Raw genomic sequence first — 21,845 nt, forward strand, 5'->3', positions numbered from 1 at the left:
TTAATTCTCCTAAGGAATTCACTCATATGTCCTCTTTCTAGAGTCTGATCCATGAAATTTCCCATTAGAATGTAAGTGATAATAGGATCATTGACAACTCAAGGATAATTTTCTGAAACAACAATATTACATTTTCACCTTCCTGTTTCCTCAAAAACAATTACTGAATCAAGTTTACCAGACTAAGCTTACAAATAGATGTCTGTATTTAGAGGTGTACAATGATACAGTGCTGAAGTGCCATTTCCCAACCCAGAAGATAACCAACCAATTGACACCTTCATAGTCCCTTCTCATTAATCAAATTAAAGAATTGCAAACCTAGAAAACATTAAGTGACCTGACACCAGTGGCAAAAGTTTATTTTGGAAGCTCCCTATAACTGCCCTATTTATACTTAAATATTTATGGTCACTTATTAAGTTTTATTTTTCAAACCATTTAAAAGAATGTGCTGACCTGAAAGAGCAAAGGTGTCCTTAAACTCACCATTTCCAAAAGCTAGTGGACTTCAAACTCACTCCCTTATTAAACGTTACCTCAGGATGTCTGTCAAACAGCAACTGGATTGAGATGTTTTATAAACAGGAATGCAGAGCAGGGAGGGAGAAAAATCCCTAATTTGTTTTCAATAACATACATCAAAAAAACTCCCTCTAATCTTAAAAGTGCATTTCGGTAATTCAATCATTAATTTACCAGATTTAATGGAAACTTTTAACCAGAAGTTAATTAATTTATCTGATGACACCAGTTAATTAACCACTCTGATTTAATCTTCTCTTAAAACATCAACTAATCATTTTACATGTCAATGTGTAAATCACTGAATGAAAAAGAAAGCCTCTGTCCTTCTCTTCAAGGAAGTGTTTTCTTTGCCGATTCCATCCAAGAAAAGTTCAATATCAGAAGAAGCCATATTTCAAATGGGTTCATTTTGTCAAACACAATACTTTTGGAACCATCAGGTCATGATTATTTGCCATTACTTCAAAATATATCAAGGGAACTTTTTTGGCAAAATAACCAATTAGTAATTGCACTAAGCTCTTTTCCATGTTTGCCTTACATTAAGACATTTTAAAATATTCTGCAACTGTTAATTCACGATTTCTTTACATGTGGATCTTCAAAAATGGTTTAAAATGTTTATCTTTCTTCCAGAGATACTAGTCACTGAGGGAGTCTGTAGCAGAGCCTGGAAGAATACTACCCAAATCTCTAGCTCCCAGGCCAATGTTCTATCTAGATCATACTGCCCCTCTGAAAGAAAAATAAACCCAGTGGTCTTTGATCCTCCTCCAATATGAACACAGGGTAAAGGGCTCAGGTCAACCTAACAGGTCAAGAAGAGAGATCCAAACCAAAAAGAAGCAAGTGTTTTAATGAAACTTCATTCTACCTTCCCTTAAATGATTCTTTCACTCAATACCAGCATATGAAAAGTAAATCTGGATTTAGAAATGGATTTCAATGATCAAATTTCTATCTAGTTCCAAATGTGAAAAACCACTTTCATTTGTTTTTCCCAGTACAGGGCATGCAGCACACATCATCTCAGCTCAAATCCCCTCTCTAATGTCTTATTTCAGTTGTCTTGACTTTTGTAGTTTAATCATTTACTGTTAATTCTAAGCCCTCAATAAAGATCTAACTTGAACCACCTGTCTCCCAGTTTCTACTTTCAATTTTTAACTGTACATTTTGTTTTTCCTCTTGTTTCTCCACCCCAAGTGATTACTTGACAAATTCTTGCTACACTTCACTGCCCTGAATGATGGGGAAACAGTAAATTATTAGAGAAATATCAAGGCAGTCCGAAAAATTAAAACAAGGGGGCTTTTTGGGCACAGAGGACTTAAGAACTAAGCAATTAAATGGAAAACGATGTGTACTGTGTTTAATTCATTTGCATATTTTCCATTTCAACCCTATTGTGGAGAAAGACAGTAGATTAGCCCCACCCAAATGGGGCTGTGACAAATCGTCAAACAGGAAACAATGGCCTCGATTTGTCATCCTCAAAAGAGAGGGAAGGAACACTGTGGAGGAGCAACTATAGCTTTCCATTGCTTTTTCCCTCTCTAGACTAACACTGCTTCTCAGGAATTTCCTCCTGAGATCATTCAGAAGTATTTTAAATCTACAGGAAGGTAGGGTTCCCTCTGAATTCCAGAGTTTGCTGGCAGCCGTAGATGACAGATTCCTGGCTGCCACTTCCCAGGCAATGAACTGTCCCAGATCTTGGGAATTCTGGGGGATAAAGGAGAGAAAATGGATCTGCAACACAGCAATAGGAACAGTTTGACCAAGTCAGAAAAGGAATTCCCATTCTTATCTAAGAAAGACATTGAAAACAATAATATTTTTTCTGGCACTTTCTTTTGTCCCAACAGAATGACGAAGGAATTTACACTACTTCATCCTTCTTTCCAACCACACTACTTAGAATTCAATATTAGAATCAGCCATTTTTTCATCAGCACCTATTATGTGAGAAGGCACTTGGAAACATGAAAATTAAAGGCCCAATCCCTGCTCTCATGGAGCTTACTGTCTAATGGAAGAAATAATAATAATAATGATAATTGTGGTATTTAAGTGCTTCCGATGTGCCAGGCACTGTACTAAGCACTGGGGAGGATAAAAACAAATCGGACTGGACGCAGTCCCTGTCCCACGTGGGACTCACAGTCTCAATCCCCATTTTACAGATGAGGTCACTGAGGTACTGAGAAGTGAAGTCACTTGCCCAAGGTCACACAACAGACATGTGGCAGAACAGGGGTTAGAACTCATGACCTTCTGACTCCCAGGCCAGTGTTCTCTCTACTATGCCATGTTGCTTCTCAGTAGATATAAATTAATAAGGACTAAGAATGAAAGGCTACTGATAAGTGGGATTTGAAGCAAGCTTTGAACCAGGAGGAAAATATCACAGCAAACAGAGTGAACAGTTGTTCCAGGCAGGGAAATGGTGGAAGAAAAGTGGGAAGTCACAAATAGGAAAAATAGCCAAAAAAAAAAAAAAAAGGTCCCCAAACTAAAACATAGTGAGTAGAACTGAGAAGAAGTTTGTTTGCAGTGGTGCTGTTGGGACTAGGAACCAAAATGAATTCACTGCATCCTTTGCTCAGAAGACCATTAGGGCAACAGTTAATCTGAGGGGAAAAATTCTAGAACTAATTTCCAGTCACCTTGGAAATCATTCCCCAAACTCTTAATATTTAAAATCACTTTCTTCTTGAGAGCCAGGATCATGTTGGCTTTACTTGATGAGAAGGCCCGTCTGGTACGGTGCTCTCATTGCAGGCACAGAAACTTTCTATAGCCTGGGCCTCTTCACCCTCCAGTGTGATTTTGAATAAGTTCCCATCCCAGGACCAGTTAGGATACCATATCCTTCTTTGAAGGGCATCCTTTGTTTGATTGAAGCTATTTTCACTGAGTAGCTATCTGACAGCTCTCCTTTGTTTTCTGTTGAAACACGTCAGTTCTGTAAAATGAAGTCTAAAAACTCTGGTTTATTTTTTGTGAAGGTTCCTGTATCAGATAACGCCAAATTTCTCCTAAAGAAAGGGGCATCTTTGGTTTAGGAAAAAAATCCACAGATCAAGGGAGGGGACTGATTGGGGGATGGATCTGGAAAGGGACAAGATGGAGAGAGGGTGATAGCATTTACTTCAGACTATTTAAAGCACTAGATGTTGGGTTAAGGTTTCCAATGGAGAGATGCAGCCTAACAGGACCTTAAGACAGAGACAACCGTTTTCAAACATTTTCAGATCTCTGGGGGGGATGAAAAGCCTGGGAACAGCAATGGAGGAAAGCTTTTTCCAATGCCACCCAGGAGTCACAGGAAGAGTCATATAGAAGGAAATGGCAAGACCAGTTATAACCTCCTTTTGAAAATATTAAGTATTATGAAGTATTAGAGGTAACAGTGAAGCCATGTTGCTCCCCTTTTCTTCTGATTTTTTTCTATGGTGATTTTTGAAGCAAAAAGGGAAGCTCCAAAGACCTGAATATCTGGCCCTTCCCTTGTGGGAGAGTTTTTCCAACCAGGAGGACGAGTACTGCTAGGATCATCACAAGTATGAAGGGGGAGTATGGCTTTTGGGGGGCTTCTGAACTGTCTTTTGCCAGAGTCCAGCAAGAAGCGGAGAAGAGAAAGCCAGAGCAGGGGAGAAGAGAAATTGCTTCTGAGGCTGCAGTAGCCACTGGATTCCTAGAGCTATACCTCTTCAAGGAATTATTTGCATGTCTTCAGTGTTTGTGCCTCTAGAACACAGTCATCTGTATTTAAAAAAAACAAGAAAACAATGGTCTCAACCTGCTGAGTTGGAAGAATTTCCCAGGAGGTCAGAAGCATATTCTAACTCCAACTTGCAAATGTCTTGATGCAACCTCGAGCAAAGCAGGCTGATCTAGCCCACAACTCTACTGAGTGTGATACCAATGGAAGTTGAGATAATCAATGTTTTTTATTGAGCATTTACCATTTGCAGAGCCCTGTACTGAATCCTTGGGAAAGTACAACACAACAGAATTGTGTAGATGTGATCCCTGACCACAAAGAACTTACAGTCTACAGGGGGAGAGAAACATTAAAATAAATTATGGATAAGACAAATAGATAAATAAGGATAACAAATAGGCAGGGACAGCTCAAGGTTCTTCATAATACCCAGAGGCTATCAAGATGGTACAATACAGATACCTTTTGTGATAAAATCTTCAGAGAAGTCAGTACTGACTAGATTTTGTGGCAGGAAAGAGAGAAGTTATGAAAACATGTCCATGAGTCCTTAACATATTAAGCATCGGTGAACTGCCCTGGGTTTTCACAGATCAACCTTATCAAGGTGACAAGAAATCTGATTGTGGCAACTACAGAAGCATCTCAATGTCCCCTGTTACAGGCTAGACCTTAGTCAGACTTCTTTCAGATTAGCTACGGCAAAAGACCTAACTGCATCCCCCAAATCATAAAGTGATATAGAAGTGATATAGATATAGAAGATATAGATATCTTCGCAGCAGAACACAAACAGAAGTGCACAAGGCATGAAGACTGACACATGACATTCCTTGGACTTACAAGAATAATCCTACACTGTTACTTGCCCTGAATTTTTTTTAAATGGTATATGTTAAGTTCTTACTATATGCAAGGCACTCTAAGCGCTGGAGTAGATACAAGATATTCAGGTTGGACATAGTCCCTGTTCCAAATGGGGCTCACAATCTTAATCCCCATTTTACAAATGAGGTAACCGAGGCACAAAGAAGTGTCTTGCTCAAAGTCACAAAGCAGACAAGTGGTGAAGCTGGGATTAGAACCCATGTCCTTCTGACTCTCAATCCTATGCTCTAACCGCTAGTCATGTTACTGAATGTTGAAAAAGAAATATAAGTGCCCTTTGAAATTCATTAAGATCTTAAGGCCTCCCAGAAAATAGACCTGGCTGGATTCAAGCTTATGGCCAGGTGTCCGAGTCATTCCCCATCACCCAGAGAGTGAAACAAGATACCATTATCCATTTTTATTTAACTTACCTCAAGTACTCATTCTTGAGGATGAAAGAAACTTGAAAGAGAACCCCTGCAGTTTTTTTAGACCACAAGTGCCATTAAAAATTCTTATGGCAACTGTCCAGAAATTGCTATGGGTTATACCACAGGCTGTTCTGCTCTGATAGCAGAACCCAAGACACGCAAGAGGTTGTAGGCTATGTTGCAGAGTCAGGAAGGAGTGACAACTAACCCACAGACTAGGGAAGCCCAACGTGCAACTAAAAATCTTCAGAGAGACGGAACTGATTGCTTACCCTAAATACGCTGGCAGTAGGCTGGCAAAGGATGCTCAATAGAACAAATTGCAGAAAAGCAGATGAAGACAACCAGCACAGTCTCTGAGATACTAACTCATGAAGTGTTATATCATGGTAGCATTAAATTCCATCAAATGAGAGCATATTCTGTCCTTCGTACTAGAAAATGTCGCCAATGATAATGCAATTCACTCTTGAGGGCTTGTCTAACTGATGAGGTCAATGTGGGAACCACAGTCTTGGCTGCATTGTGTGTGCGCAAGCACACACACACACAAACACATAAAAGCTGACTCTTGTGCTGGTATGCTTGGTGCTTGCAAGTTGTTTATGCTGGTGTTTATGCTTTGTTTCTTTGTTACGGTAATGTCTATGCACAGTATGGTGAGATCCCTTGGTAACCTAGGGCTTACCAGTCAGTGGTATTTATTGAGTATCTACTGAGTGAAAAACACTGTGGGAGATCATAACAGAAGTAACATACATTTCCTGGTCACAAGGATCTGACAAGGTAATCAATCCATTATTCAACCATGCTTTGTGATCCACAATCCAATCATTAAATGGGAGGTCACTGGATTGTGGTGCTCCATGATTTTTTTTTAAAGTACCTAGAAAGAAAATAATCAATAATAGCAACAAGACAGTTTACTCCAGCTTTGTACTGAATCTAGAAGTGGCATGTCCTAGTGAGAAGACCATGGTCTAGTGGACTGAGCAGTCTGAGAGTCCGGAGTACCTGGGTTCTAATCCCAGTTTAGCCACTTGACTGCTGTGTGACCTTGGGCTAGTCACTTAACTTCTCTGTGCCTCAGTTACTTTATCTCTGAAAAGGAGACTGTGACTGTGAGCCCCATGTGGGGCATGGACTGTACACAACCTAACTTGTAGACACCCCAGTGCTTAATATAGTGCCTGGCACATAGTAAGCACTTAAATATCATTAAAAAAATTATAGCCTATATAGGGATTTTCTTCCTAATGTCTGTGAAACTTAGTACTGTGGAAGATAAATTCACCAAGAAATAGGGGCTCTGAGGGTTTCCGGGGGTCCTTGGGTTAGGACATACTTGTTGAGATCACAGCAGAATTGGGAATATCAACACGGCACAACCACTACTGAACGCCACCTTTGGGGTCAATAAGCACAAAGGAAAACTTGGAGGCTCCAAGAGGCATTTTACCTCTTCACCTGGTTTATGCAAGCCAAAATTGCAATCAGGTTCCACTCCCCATTGAGATTTGGATCAGCTTCTTGAGCAGGTTCTTCAGCTTCATCTGGGAATTACGTTTAACATCAAGTGGTTTTATAGATCAACTGCAAGAGGATCCAATGATGCATTCAGTCTACCACAATCAGTAAATCACGGATAGATCAATGCCACATTTCCTGCAACCCATCTAGATGGTCGCTAGTATGATCAAATCAATCTCTGGTATTTATTGAGCACTTGCTGTGCAGAGCACTGTACCAAGTGCTTGGGAGAATACAATAGAGCTGGTAGACATGAACCCTGTCTTCAATACTGCCCTCTAGGCTGTAAATTTCACCAACTCTGTTATAGTGAACTCTCCCAAGAACTTAGTACAGGGGTCTGCACAAAAGTAAGCACTCAATAAATATGATGGATTCAAGAGGTTTACAATCCAGTGGATATTTCAACAGTTCCTTTGTAGTGAAGGGGGTTACCGCAAGCAGTAGAGGAAGAAAAATGCTATGATCACTCACTGGAGAAAAAACTCAAGTACAGCAAATATTGACTTCTGAAAAGCGAGGGTTTTGTTTTGAGCAAAGGAACCATTTAACTGAAAGGTAATGAAGCAGAATCTGGCCCTGTAAAGAACAGCTACTACTGCTAACAAGGGCATTTCTATAATGGAAAAGACTGGACAGGCTTCAGCGTCACTTCTACAGACAGGATCATGATCTAATAAGACAGAGAGTCTCATAGCATGGATACACATAAATAGGTGGTGAAAGGCAAGCAGATGAAGAAGAGTTGGCAGGTGTCCTAAAGATGGAATTTTTTTTTTGTCACTCCAGAAAGAATCCTCTGGGAGTGATTTACTGATTAGTTGCCCAGGGACATTATTCATTCAACATATATCCCTACCGAATGAATCTCACGATTTCCCCTCACTAGATATTGACAGTGAGGTGAAGTGAATTCTTTTACTAACATTGGAAAGGATCTATAACTTTAAGAATTGTTAGCCTCAATCCAGTGATCCATCAAAATAAAATTTATGAGGGATCTATTTTATATTTCCTCCAAATAGAAATGATATATCTAATTTGGTTCCCCTAAAACATTTTTCACAGAACTAGTGCGATCTATTACTGTCTCCAGATATCTTCCCAGCTCAGAAATGGATGCTGCCAGCAGCAGTTGCAATATAATTACTTAGTTGATTCTCCCTAAGAAGCTTACACTAAGAGCTGACCAAAGAAAGCAGATTAACCATTTGATTACACTCCAAGCACACCCTGCCACCTCCTCCTCGAAATACTGGGGACTACTCCCCTCAACAACCCCAACCCCAAACATGTGGCCCTGGGAAATCAATTTATTACTTCAGCTAATCCTGCAACAATGCGGGTTTCGTTTTCATTGTAGGGCAATTAAGTTGTCGAATGAGGAGCTAGGGGAGGGAGAGAAAAAGGGACTCCTCCATCCCCATAGTTAGATTAGTACCAGAGGCTGCAGCCTGCGCTAAGTACAGCCCTGTCTTTTAGTCACATGCTGCTACCAGCTGCTACCTAGCAACAGCAAAGCCTACAGAAAAAAAAGTTTGCTCTCTCTCTCTCCCTCAGCACTTCAAATCTATGAGTGAAGGCTACGAGAAGTTTACTTTTCAGCATTGAGTCTCCCAAAAAAGACTGCTCCCACATTTATTCTGCATTCATAAAACAAAACAAACTCTAAGGTCCCAGCATCTCCCTCTGCGGGGAAATCTGCTTCTTGAACCCCCAACTCTGTCTAGGATTGTCTCCCAGTTTGTCGCGTCTGCCCTGACGATTAGGATGTGAGATTTATTTCGGTTCACTGTGAAGTGCTTCACTGTGCCCAAAATCTCCCTGGGTGGAAAGAGGCAATTGGTGTTTGCAGGTGTTCGTCAGTAAAGAAGAGGGCGTTCGTTGCACCCTTCTTTGACTTTGAGCTGGAGAGAGAACACAAGCAGCTATGAACCACAGGTAACAAAAAGTTTAGAGACATAAAAATAAATGAATAGCCTGGAAAACAAAGATAAATCAATAGCCATCAAAATGCAGTGAAAGTCTCGGAATGGTTTGCCCGACGGCCATCCTTCAACCAGATCAGCCCGGGCGTGGGTTGGAGGCTGCATTTTGAATATCGGCAGACACACCCCTGGGAAAATAAAGACTTAAACGCTCAAGAGGGGACCTGTCACCCAACTTTGGGGAAGTACCCCTAGAACTCTCCAGCTTCGCTTGTCTTGGGAAAAGGGAAGGCGCCGCCTTCCCCAGGTTGAGCCAGGCAGTGTGCAGAGGCCCAGGAAAGCAACTGAGCTGGAAAGACCCTCCCGGCTTTCCCTCACTCCCCGACTGTCCCCCCTGGCCTGAACTCCTGGGGGGTCCCTGGGTCACTCCTGGGGGGTCCCTGGGTCACTCCTGGGGGGTCCCTGGGTCACTCCTGGGGGGGCCCTGGGTCCCCGACGGCTTACCTTGGCCTCCAGCCTGGACTAAGCATACAGTGAGTAAGAGCAAGACTCTGAGAGCAGCTGTGGCCCCCTCGTCCATCCCGCGGCGAGGTCCCATCGGGATCCGAGACGCTCCAGCTCTGCCCCCTTTCCCGGAGGCAGGGGATGCACCGGGCTGGGGATGGGAGGGAGAGGGATGCAGAGGTGGAGGGATGGCGAGGTGGAGGGAGAGAGGGATGGAGGGAGAGAGGGATGGAGGGAGAGAGGGATGGAGGGATGGAGGGAGAGAGGGACGGAGGGATGGAGGGACAGAGAGATGGAGGGACAGAGGGATGGAGGGACAGAGGGATGGAGGGACAGAGGGATGGAGGGACAGAGGGATGGAGGGACAGAGAGAGGGAGCCCGGGCTATTGCAACAGCAGCAGCGCAAGGAGCAGGGAAACGTGGGTCCTTTTTCTCCTATCCCGCTAAAAGGGGCAGAAAGGAGTGCTCTGCAGATGAGGCATCGCGTTTTCTCTACACTCTCCCACTCCAGACATTGCATAAAGCTCTTTATACCCAGCCGCCCCGGAACTAGCATGCGGGAAGCGGGCGGGCCCGCCCCTCCTTCTGTGGGAGGAGGAGGAGGAGAAAGAGGAGGAGGAGGAGGAGGGAGGAGAGAGAGGAGGAGGAGGAGGAGAAGGGATGCTCTCTCGGACCCCAACACCCCTGACTTTTCACCCCCGGGCGGTCCCCGAAGCGAGCGGGTGACCAGATTCGAAAGCAGCCACCAACGAGGTGTTGGAAAAGGGAAAGGAGGCGCCCAAGGGCCTATTCGGCAGAGAGACTTTATCCTCTTCTCTCAACTCTCCTGTAGCCAAACAGGCAAGGTGCGGAGAAAACCGAGACCTACAAGTGCAGAAAAGGACTTTCATGCTGGAATATATAGATATATATATAACTATTTCTTAAGCGCTGTCTGTGGACTAATAGCCGGGAGGGATACAAGCAAAGAGGTCCCTGTCCCATATATATGGGGCTCACAGTCTCAATTTCCAGTTTACAGATGAGGTGGTAGGCACAGAGAAGTTACTTGCCGAGTTGCCTGGGGTCACACGGCAGCCAAGTGGCAGAGGCGGGATTAATAATGTTGGTATTTGTTAAGCGTCTACTATGTGCAGAGCACTGTTCTAAGCGCTGGGGTAGATAGAGGGTAATCAGGTTGTCCCACGTGAGGCTCACAGTTAATCCCCATTGTACAGATGAGGGAACTGAGGCCCAGAGAAGTGAAGTGACTTATCCACCGTCACACAGCTGACAAGTGGCAGAGCCGGGATTCGAACCCACGACCTCTGACTCCCAAGCCCGGACTCTTTCCACTGACCGACAATGCTTCTCTTAGAACCCATGACCTCCTGCATATGTATACATATATGTATCAAGCGCTTAGTACAGTGCTCTGCACATAGGAAGTGCTCAATAAATACGAGTGAATATAAAAACGATTGAATATACATATATAGATTATTGATTGTATATACTGTGTAGATATATATTATAGATTATAATCTATTGTATATTATATATAATCCCCAGACGTCTCACCCACCGTAATCTTTCCATCTTGGTGTAGTGTATTTTTGAGCTATAAAGCTGGTACCCGAGCCTCCTGCCCCAGCAGCACTCTGGGGACAGGGTCCGGATTATTTGGGGTGCCCCAGCCCAATGCATCGTGACATCCTTCTGAATCTGGGGCGCTAGTTTTCACAAATTCAACCTAAAACAGGGATCCTCATTCCCAAATTCCCTCTCCCACCCACCGCCATAAACCCGGGCGCACAAACACACACACCAACACCACACTACACAAACACCAGATGGGGGAGGGAAATGCTGGGGGTCCGGGACCCCCGGTTATCCCGAGGCCCAGTCCGCCTTATATGCGGGTCAACCCAAGGGTTAAGGTTCTCAGCTCCCCCTCCCAACCTGCACGGGGGAAGCATTTCGTTCATTCAGACTCGATATCGAAATAAATTAAAAGCAAAATAAAAAGAGCCTGGTCGCAGCAACTCCGCGCCTGCTGCTTCTTCCTCTGACAGTGCTCTCCAGTGCTCTGACAGTGCTCTCTCCCGACGCAAGGGCTGGAGACCGTAAAGTTTGTGAACATGCAATTTCCAACCAAGTCTCACTTCCCGTGCTGGAATCTCGCCCAGCCTTTAGACACTGTATTAAACGCCGGTGCCCGCTAAATGCCATCGAGGGTCCGGGGTTTTTCGCTGCCCCGCCAGGTCTGGTGCTAATTGTTGCTTTTGTTTCCCTCTGAACGTCCCCGTAACAAACTCAGCAGTAGATGGGATCTCGTGGAGGGGAGGCCTGGCTGGGAATTTCAGAGTGTCGCTCTTATTTAAGAATCTCACGGTTTGCCCTTAGAAATCCAGGATTTCTCTCGGGGCAAGACGCATTTCAGCCTCCGTTGGAATTATTCCCATTTGCAAAATGCCGCCCGTTGAGGGTCCAAGAGGAGGAAGAAAGCATTCATTCATCCAATAGTATTTACTGAGCGCTTACTAGGTGCAGTGCACTGTACTGAGCCCTTGGACTGGACGAGTCGGCACCAGATAGAGACCATCCCTGCCCAATGACGGGCTCACATCGGGGGAGACAGCAGAGCCAAACAGAACAAAACAAACTGTATCGCGATAAATAGAATCAAGGGGATGTACACCTCATTAGCAAAATAAATAGGGTGATAAAAATATATACAAATGAGCACAGTGCTGAGGGGAAGAGGGGAAAAGGGAGGAGGGGAAAGGATGGGGAGGCAGGGAGCTAGAGAGCGTGAGACCTCAGGAGAATCCCAATCGGAGGGATAAAAGGATTCAGAGAGTCTCAAGGCGAAACAGGGGGAGGAGGAAAGGGAGGGAAAAGATGCTGGAGCAGGACTGTGAATTGTGATTTATGCAGGCTCGGGGCCTCTGGTGTGGTGGTACGACACAGCACCGGGGTCAAGCCACAAGAAACACGAGGGGCAGTGCAGAATAGTCAATGAGCGTCCCCCAGCACCTCGGAATTACAAAGAAGGGATAAGATCTCCACTCCATCACAAGATCCAAAGCTGCCGGGAGGGGGGAGGGAAGAAGGAAACCTGCCCTCTGCAAGTGTGTGTGTGTGCCTGTGTGCACGCCTCTCCGTGTGTGTCTGTCTCCTTTCACTGGAGGGGCACGGTCCTCGAGACATTCCTTTCTGCACGGAAGGGCTTTCCCTATTGTTGTTTCTTTTGTGTTGCGGTGTTGCCAACTTACTGGAATTCTTGTCGTAGTTTCGCAGCAGGCCCTGGGGCTGGCCAAACGGAACCAGCTGCGTTTGTGTAGGGGGCCGGTGCTGCTTTTAATCCCAAAACAACGCCAGGAAAAGGGGAAAAGGAAGGAAGGAAGGGACCCACGGAGAGGAGGAGGGAGCCGGTCATTCCTAGAGGGGGGTAATTTTTTTAAATCCCCGCACACTTCAAAAAAATGAAATGAAATCCAACTCGAGCTTTTTTTCATAAGAAAACTAGTATTACTCACTTTCCAGACATTAAGCCTTTTATGTACACGTATCCCCTGCTTATATATGCAAATTATATTACCAAATAGCACTTTCCAATCAATTTTCCCATCCCCTTAGGCCACTACTATTTGCCGATTTAAATGTTTCGTGTTTCCATCCATAAACTAAGCGTGTTTTCCATGTGTTTCACGCTCCCAGTGCAGCCCAAAGCCAATAACCAAAAGCAACCACATTATCACGCAAGCCTAGACTTGGATGCGGTGCCTTGTGCATCCCAGAGTTTGTGCCGTTGAGGGTCAGGGGGAGGCAGACAATTACTATAGCCCGGACTTCTGAAGTGTCTTTCAGACATTCCCCGACCCTACTCGGAACCCAAACAGATCAACCAACCCCAAACCTGGAGCCCGTGGGCCAGCCTAACTCTCCCTTCTCCCCGCAGGGAGAGGAGGGTCCAAATAGGGCTCTGAAAAGATGACCACTTGTCAGCTGTGTGACTTTGGACAAGTCGCTTCACTTTTCTGTGCCTCAGTTCCCTCATCTGTAAAATGGGGGTTAAGACTGTAAGCCCCACGTGGAACAACCTGATAACCTTGTATCTACTCCAGTGCTTAGAACGGTGCTTGGCCCAGAGTAAGCACTTAAATACCATCATTGTTATTATTACTATTATTATGGACCAAGAGATCCCACCCCAATATTGGTGCCAACTTTTTCCCCTGCCTCTGTGCTCAGTCGTACTCTCCCAAGTGTTTAATACAGGGCTCTGCACACAGTAAGCTGTCAATAGATACGATGGAATGAATGAATGGAGAGCAGGGTCTCTGGGTCCCCTGTCGACCCAGAGGAGGGAGAGAAGGAGAGGAGCTGCCCCCAACCCGGTCCTTATCCTGTAGGAGGCTCGGCCCATGGTTGGCCGGTGGCAAGTTGGGCTAGGGGCAGGGGCTGTTGGCACTCGCCCTCCCCGCTCTGGGTCCCGGGCTCCCTGCTAGTGGCCAGGAGAAAAGCTGAAGGAAAGGCTGGGTGGCTGGCACCGCCCTCGTCTTCATCTCCCCCAGGGCTACAAAAGAACCTTTCAGGATTTTGAGACCATCCAGGCCCACAGGGCATCATTAGACTGTAAACCCATCAATGGGCAGGGATTGTCTCTATCGGTTGCTGAATTGTACATTCCAAGTACTTAGTACAGTGCTCTGCACATAGTAAGCACTCAATAAATACTATTGAATGAATTACTCAAGGCCTACAGGGCACCCCCAGGGCTTAGCACCCGTGAAGCTGCCCTCCACCGTGGTCCTGGGGCTGAAACTCACACACCCTTGGGTCCAGCCCAATTATAATCTAGGGAACTCCCAACTCCCAGGAGGAGGAGAAGAACCTGCCAGGCTAGCTACCATCCTGCACCCCAACAACTGTTGTATTTTCTTCCAGCCTTGCCTTGCAATCTACAAGATACCATCCTGAAATCAACAGTCAAGGTCCTGACCAGCTTCTGTCCCACACCGAAAACAACCATTGCATTCCTTTCCATCCTTGCCTTGTATCTACGAGATGTCATCCTGAAATCAACAATCAGGATCCAGACCAGGCCTCATCGATATGCTCCACACAAAGCTCATTCTCCCATCTCTCCCCTCTTCTGTAGCAGAAAAAAAGGGTAAAACCACCTGTGATACACCCTCAACAAGGCTGTGACCACAACTGAAATCCCACCTGATTTCAATTCTGCCAATCTGGAACCCCACTGTGCTCATCAAACACACAGTGTCCCTGTGTGATCAATAGTCCTGGGATTTCCTCCCATCTCCAATAGTTCAAACCCTTTTGGGGGAAGAGAGAAGGAGTGCGCCCTCCCACACCTCAGTAATCATAATAATTTAGTATGTGTTAAGCACTTACTATGTGCCAAGCACTGTTCTAAGTGCTGGGGTAGATACAAGGTAATCAGGTTTTCCCTCGTGGGGCTCACAGTCTTAATCTCCATTTTACAGATGAGGTAACTGAGGCACAGAGAAGTTAAGTAACTTACCCAATGTCACACAGCAGACAAGCAGCAGAGCAGGATTAGAACCCACATCCCCTGACTCCCAAGCCCCTGCTTATTCCACTGAGCCAATACATCATAATACCTCCTCCTTCCTATTGTCCATGAGGCTCATCTGATTTAATCAATCAGTGGTATTTCTTGAGGGCTTATTCTGTGTAAAATCACTGTACTAAGTGCTTGGGAGAGTACGATAGAATAGAGTTGATAGACACGAACCCTGCCCTCCAGGAGTTTATAGTTTGGTGAAGGAGGTTACGATCAAGTTTAGGAACTATTTTTCCCAGTTCTCCTCATTGTCACTGAATTCAAATTACCATGGCATTTATTAAGTCCTTACCACGTGCTCAGCTGGAGTAGATTCAAAAATGATGAGAGTAGCCAGGCCCAATCCCAAATGGTAGTCATTTTACAGATGAAAATACTGAGAACCAGAAAGGTTAAGTGACTTGCCCAAAGTCGCACAGTAGGCTAGTGGTGGAGCAAGTACTCAAAACCACATCTTCTGATTTACAGCCCCATGCCCTTTCCAACAGACTACTCTGCCTCCTGTTTCCCACAGTGGCAATGCAGTGGCAAAGCCTATGCTTTAAACTTTCTTTCTGCTCAAATGTGAATTTAAAGTGTTACAAGTTTATACTTGGGTTTGTGGCCCATTAGTGCCAAAGCTTACTGAATTCTCCCTGAAATTTAAAGGCATTTTGCATGTGGAGAAAAAAAAAAAAAACTTGAGAGCCAAGATCTACCAGCCCTTTTAAAAGGGGGTTTGGGACCTGTATCAGTATCCCTATCAATGCCCCAGCAATGGGGAAATATCGCCTGGAGAAGGTGTTGATTTATTGCATGGACACAGTCCTTGGGATAAACACCAGGTCTCAAAGGAATCAAAGTAAACACAGAGGAAACCACGAGAAACAGTTTGGCCTTAGTCTTTTCTCTCAAACCAGACTCTCAAACTCCCACTAATACCCATGGTAATCAAGTGGTTTATAGATGCATAAGGGAGCCTCTTTCCAAGACTTTCTTCACAACTTTTCTTCTGAACAGGGGTATCATTTGGAAATATTTTTGGTGACTTCACTTTCCTGGAACCCAAGGTCTGCCTGGGGCAAATACTAACATTTAGTGAGTGCATTAGTAGGAACAGAAGAGAGAAGGAGATTTCAACTTGGGGCACAGCTAAGGAATTTTCCAAAATGGTGGTGGGGAATGTCTCCTCTCAGCTGTGAACAAATGAGCTGCACAATTCTGGGTGCATCTGAACAAAACGTAAAAAACCATCCCACGATCCTCAAACACATTAAAGGGAAATTTAATCTGCCAGAGACCCAGGCTTAATTCCCTTAACCTGATCTCTCCTGCGATACCTTGGATAGAGGTAAGAACTCTTTTCAAGCATTCCTAGTTTGAATTCCACAGGGCTGAGGGTCAATGGTAGGTAGGCTCTGGCTCCTCCTACAAGAAAACCCAAGTTTGTGGATTACTGCGAGGTGTGAGGCCAATCTTTTGAAACTGGCATTTTGACCCTAAGCTATAGGAGTCTTGATGGGATGGGAAACAGAGCTAAGGTGGGGGTTTTTTTCCTCTCTTACTGAATTGGTATTTAACAGTGACCATATTTTTTATGAATCTCTACTATTAGTTTTATATGTGTATATGTGTATCACTCTAGGTGGCATGCCAGTGGGGCAATGAATATTGTCACAGAGACAAATATGGTGACACATAAATAAATGCACAGAAACAGGCAGTAACAGATATAGACAGTCAAATACACACAGATGCATACCCAGACATAAGCACAAACACAGAGAAAGAGTCTGTACATAACCAGACTAGGTGTCTATAGTAAGTGCATGGCTGGTTATGTCTGTGTGCGCAAGGGAAGGTGGGTGGAATCAACTGTTTCAATGGTACACGGTCTTCAAGAACAGGCAACAATGTAAAAGATGTGACCCCTGCTCTAGAACAACCATCAGAACAACCATAACAACAACCGTTATTTAGTCAGGTAAATAATCAATAAGCAGTAAGCACATTCTGAGACTGACCAGGAAGAATTAACCAGAGAATGCTGCCTGTAGGAAGTGACTTTTCAAAGATGGCTTTATGAGAGGGGAGGGGTATGATTGGCCAAAGCTGAGTGGAAAAGGCAGTTCAGGAGGAGAAAAAGGCCTAAGCAGTGAGTCAGAGGAGAAAATCCACAATACTAATAAAACCATAAATTTAAATATATCCTTAAAAAAATTACCTGTAATAAATTAAGGTTGTACTTAACCCTACATCTGGCCTTAATATTTATATCTTCTAGATGAGATCTTTAACTTTCATTTGCCCTGGTCTCCTTATTAACAAGAACAGCAAAATTAACAAAAATTAATCAAGCACCTGGATCTATGGCATGGTCCTATTCAGGGCCAGATTAAAGCAGGGGCTCCCAGGGCTGAAGCCCAGAGACCCCGACTATGTGTGCGCATGTGTGTGTGAGGGAGATGGACACCTCCCAACACGACCCTCAGCCACTGCTGCCGCTCCTGCCCCCAACCAGAAACCACCCTCCAGAATGGCTTGATGACAGAAGCTTTCCCTCCACCCATCACCTGTCCTCCAGTAGAGGAATTCCTTTCCCTCCCTGCACCTCTAGCCTACTGCTGCTGCTGAGCTCAGTGCTGCAGGAAGCACAAGGTAAACTGTAGCCCCCAGTAAGCAGCGAGGAAGAGCCCGTGGCTGTTCAAGAGTCATACAGCCTGTCTAACCTGGTTCAGAAGAGCCCAGCTTAGCTTCAATCAGGGAGGGAGAGAGTCCCCAGATCAGCAGGAAGAAAAGTGTGGTTGGAGGTCCTCTTCTCCTCTTCTCCCTACCCTAAAAACCTTTGCTGCAAGGGAGCTGACCTGGGCAGAAGCCCAATCTATGGACCCCATAAAAGCATCAGACCAAAGCATAATAGTCTCATCAGTTCCCTAGCTAATAACCCCGTCAATTAGCATTAGCTAATCATGCCAGACATTAGCATTAATTAGTTAATATCCAGGGAATTAGTAAATGTTAATGATGAGAACTTGCAGCTAGTGCCTCCAACCCGGCTCAGTCCTGGCTGAGCCGGGACAGTAGCACAGGGGATCTGGGATGGGGATTGGGGTGGCTCCTTGCCAGGTACAAGTCAGTGAAGCCAAGACAGCTCCAATATCAGCATATTCAACATGAAACAATGACATCACACATCTCTGGGGGCACCGCAAAACCCATCATCTCCAGATCATTAACCACAGCCCCAGCCTTATTCATTCAATAGTATTTATTGAGCGCTTACTATGTGCAGAGCACTGTACTAAGCGCTTGGAATGAACAAGTTGGCAACAGATAGAGACAGTTCCTGCCATTTGACGGGCTTCCCTATGCCTCAGTTACCTTACCTGTCAAATCGGGATTAAGACCAGGAACCCCTTGTGGGACATGGACTGTGTCCACCCTGATTATCTTGTATCTACTCCAGTGCTTAGTACCGTGGCTGGCACACAAGTGAGCATTGAACAAATACCATAAAAGACCCACAACTCTGCCAACAATTTTCGTTTTTCTTTTATTAGTCTACAGTTTTTCCACAACCTAATTTATTGTCAAAATTTCATGAAGCTAAACCAGTGGTTTTCAGCAGAAAAACTGTTTCATCATCCATATATATTTACATACTGTTGCCCAGAATGCTCCTATGTTTTTAAAGTGTATTTACAATTTGGGAACGATTTTGTTTCAGACTAACTCAAGAGATTTTACCTTCAACTGCTTCTTATGTCACAGGTCAGGACTTTTGATCTTTTTTGGCATTCCATTAAAATCGCTATCATGCCCAAGAAGTGATTGGCACATTACTCATTACTTTCCCTAAGAGGTAATCCCTTGCTGTGTAGCAGAGCTGCTTAGTAAATTGTCTTGAGTCGTATAAGCCTCACAACCAAGCACCCACTTGTCTTTTTCAGTTCTCCAGTCTTCCTTGGAGTTTTTATATTAAATCCCAGAGTTTCACAGTGTTTTAAAGTTCAAGGATGATTTCCCCTACAAATGATTAAATTTTAAAATATAATGTTCTCATCGATCAGTACTGTCAACTACACTTCTTGGGGCTTCTGATGTAGTTTTCCTTAAATTTTGACAGTTTTGTGAGAAAGAACAGGACTTTTGGATGAACCAATATTGAAAAGCCACTAAAGGAAAAGTTGTTGTTTTTTTTAAATTCTGTTCAACTAACAATATCCTAGCTTTAGGTAATTTAGGCAGTCAAAAAATAAAACACATGTAATTTAATTTTCCTGATGTATATGACTCCATCCCCACATCTAGGAGGTCCTCTTTTCCTTCGGCATTTCATTTTTACATTGGAATTATAGCTGTGTCTCTGCGTGTCAGGCTGTTTGAAAGACATTTAATGAAAATACCCTACTTCCCCATAATCCTTTGTGGCTGACTAGGTAGATGAGCTGTGTTAGTAATCCAAAGGTCATGAGCCTGAGGCTTGATGTTCATTAAGTAGTAAATTTTTTACTCTTTTGCAAAGGTATTTGTGTAGTTAAAATATTTACCCCCCCAAAAAAACCGTGTCAGGAAATAACTAATCTTCAGACCTTGGACCTGGGATTATTAGGGTAACTTTTCTACTCAGCAAACCTCCCCAGAGACTAGAAAAGTTGATTTGTTGCTGCTGCCGCTGCTTTTCTACATCCCTAAAAGCGGCCAGTGTGTGAATGATTTTACTGTGAAGTACACCCTGTGCTGCTAGGCAATGTTGAAGCTGTACTAAACAGTTACTCTGCGATAGTGCAATATACGCTCTTGGCCATCCAGGATCCAATTCCTGATCCCGTACTTCTCATTTCCTTGGAATAGTTTTAAAGCTCTTGCTGTGAAATGCATCATTTCATTCACTTAATCTCTGGGTTCTTTGAAACATATAACAACTCTGAGTAGATGCTGTCCAACCCACCACCTACCCTCTAGCCTGTATGCTCACTGTGGACAGGCAATATTTGGGTTTATTTTTGTACTGTACTCTCCCAAGTGCTTAGTACAGTGCTCTTCATACAGTAAGCACTCAATAAATATGACTGAATGAATGAATGCCCTAATTGTGGTTTTGTTAAACTACAGCCTGTCCTAAGTGCTGAGACTCTGGGACTGATACAAGAAAATCAGGTCAGACACACTTCTTGCCCCACATGGAGCTCACAGTTTAAGTAGGAGGGAGCACTTGTATTGAACCCCCATGTTACAGATGAAGAAACTGAGACCCAGATAAGTGAAATGATTTGCCCAAGGTTTCACAGCAGGTAAATTGCAGTGCTGAGATTAGAACCTAGGTCCTCTGACTCCCAGGCCTATGCTTCTCTTCACTATGTGCTGCTTTTTACCCTGCCTCCATAGACTATTAGCTATTCTATGCCAGATGGAATTATGAGTTCACATCAGAAGCAAATTATGACCTCTAGTCATTAAAATCTAGGCATACACTAAGCAGAAGAGCATTTGAGTTTTAGAAGACAGTCAAATATAAGCCTCCCCAACTACCCACTCAATTTACATGTAGCACAACCAAGAAGCTCTATATAGTTTGAAGGTATTCCCCACCTAAGCTTCAAGTGCCAATCCCTACAGAGTACAAACTCATACCAAAAAGTGTTGGGTGGTAGGAGCTCCAGTTATGTGGTAAGGCAAGGAGCTGGCCACATGGTATCTAACAAAGTTAGAAACACATGACTGCTACAGCCTATTTCCAATCCAAGGTCAGCTGACGGTTGAGACTGTTTTTGGATTAGGACAGCTGTGGCTATCTCAGACTTTTATTTAGCTTCTAGATTAAGCCCTTGAATGCAGTGGCCTTTGGACTTCTGAAAAATAAAAGGCCAAATTGGATTATCTTCATTATGTGCTTCCCATCCATACTACATATATGATAAAAAAAAAGTAACATTACTAAGGATGTATAAAATGGCACCTCCCTCCTTTGCTAGGTATTTCGTACCCTCTGTTTCAGTCATCTGCTTGCATCTGTTGATTCTGATCGAGGTTCAGATGATTTATGTTACGGAATGGAGTTCAAATCTGTTAGGAGGGGGGGGTTCTCTTTTATACAGATCTATTTTCTTGCCCCTTCACTAGCCATCCTCCTCGTCCTCCTCCGATGCTCACTTTCCTTGATATGACTAGTGTTTTGTGTGTATGTGTGTGGGAGGGTTGAAGGGAGAGGAAAGAGGAGAGTGAAGGAAAGCACGTAGTTGGATAGAGCAGAGACAGGCACGTTTTCACTCTCCTGACCTCCCCTTTTCTCTCGCTGGCAAAGTAAGTTCCAGCTGCCTACATTCTCAATGACCAATTTTCTAATGCCCAGTGCTGGATGTTGTCTGTAGGGACTGTCCCTTGTGGGGGAAGGTGAACTCCATGCCTGGCAGTTGCAGTATCTTTGTGACATTCTCACTGGCACATGCTCAGCTCTCACTGTCATTCTGTAACAGGGTTGGTGACGTTTTGAGAAGGTAGTTGCAGTCATGCGGATCCTGTCAACAACTGTCAGACTCCATGAGTGCCATATAACAATAATAATAAAAATAATAATAATAACAATAGTACTGGTTTAGTACTTACCATGTGCCAAGCACTGTTCTAAGCACTGGAGATGATACAGGATAATCTGGTTGGACACAATCCCTGTCCCTCATGGGGCTCACACTTTTATCCCCATTTTACAGATGGGGTAATGAGGCACAAAGAAGTTAAATGATTTGCCCAA

At 44.1% G+C, this 21,845-nt stretch overlaps 1 protein-coding gene across 5 annotated transcripts in view; it reads right to left on the minus strand.

Moving 5' to 3' along the window:
• The window catches only part of LRP2 (LDL receptor related protein 2), a 164,123-nt gene extending 154,399 nt beyond the window's left edge, over positions 1 to 9,724 (minus strand). For 4 of the 5 annotated variants that reach the window (XM_029071510.1, XM_029071508.1, XM_029071509.1 and 1 more), the window contains exon 1: positions 9,522 to 9,723. In XM_029071510.1, the coding sequence (XP_028927343.1) occupies positions 9,522 to 9,615 (94 nt within the window). In that variant the 5' untranslated portion in view covers positions 9,616 to 9,723. Of the gene's footprint in view, positions 1 to 9,521 lie in introns of all 5 variants that reach the window. The other variant, XM_029071513.2, reaches the window with a different exon arrangement.
• Between the last annotated feature and the right edge of the window lie 12,121 nt (positions 9,725 to 21,845).

This window comes from Ornithorhynchus anatinus, chromosome 9, assembly GCF_004115215.2.
Source record: "Ornithorhynchus anatinus isolate Pmale09 chromosome 9, mOrnAna1.pri.v4, whole genome shotgun sequence".
Classification (NCBI taxonomy): domain Eukaryota; kingdom Metazoa; phylum Chordata; class Mammalia; order Monotremata; family Ornithorhynchidae; genus Ornithorhynchus; species Ornithorhynchus anatinus.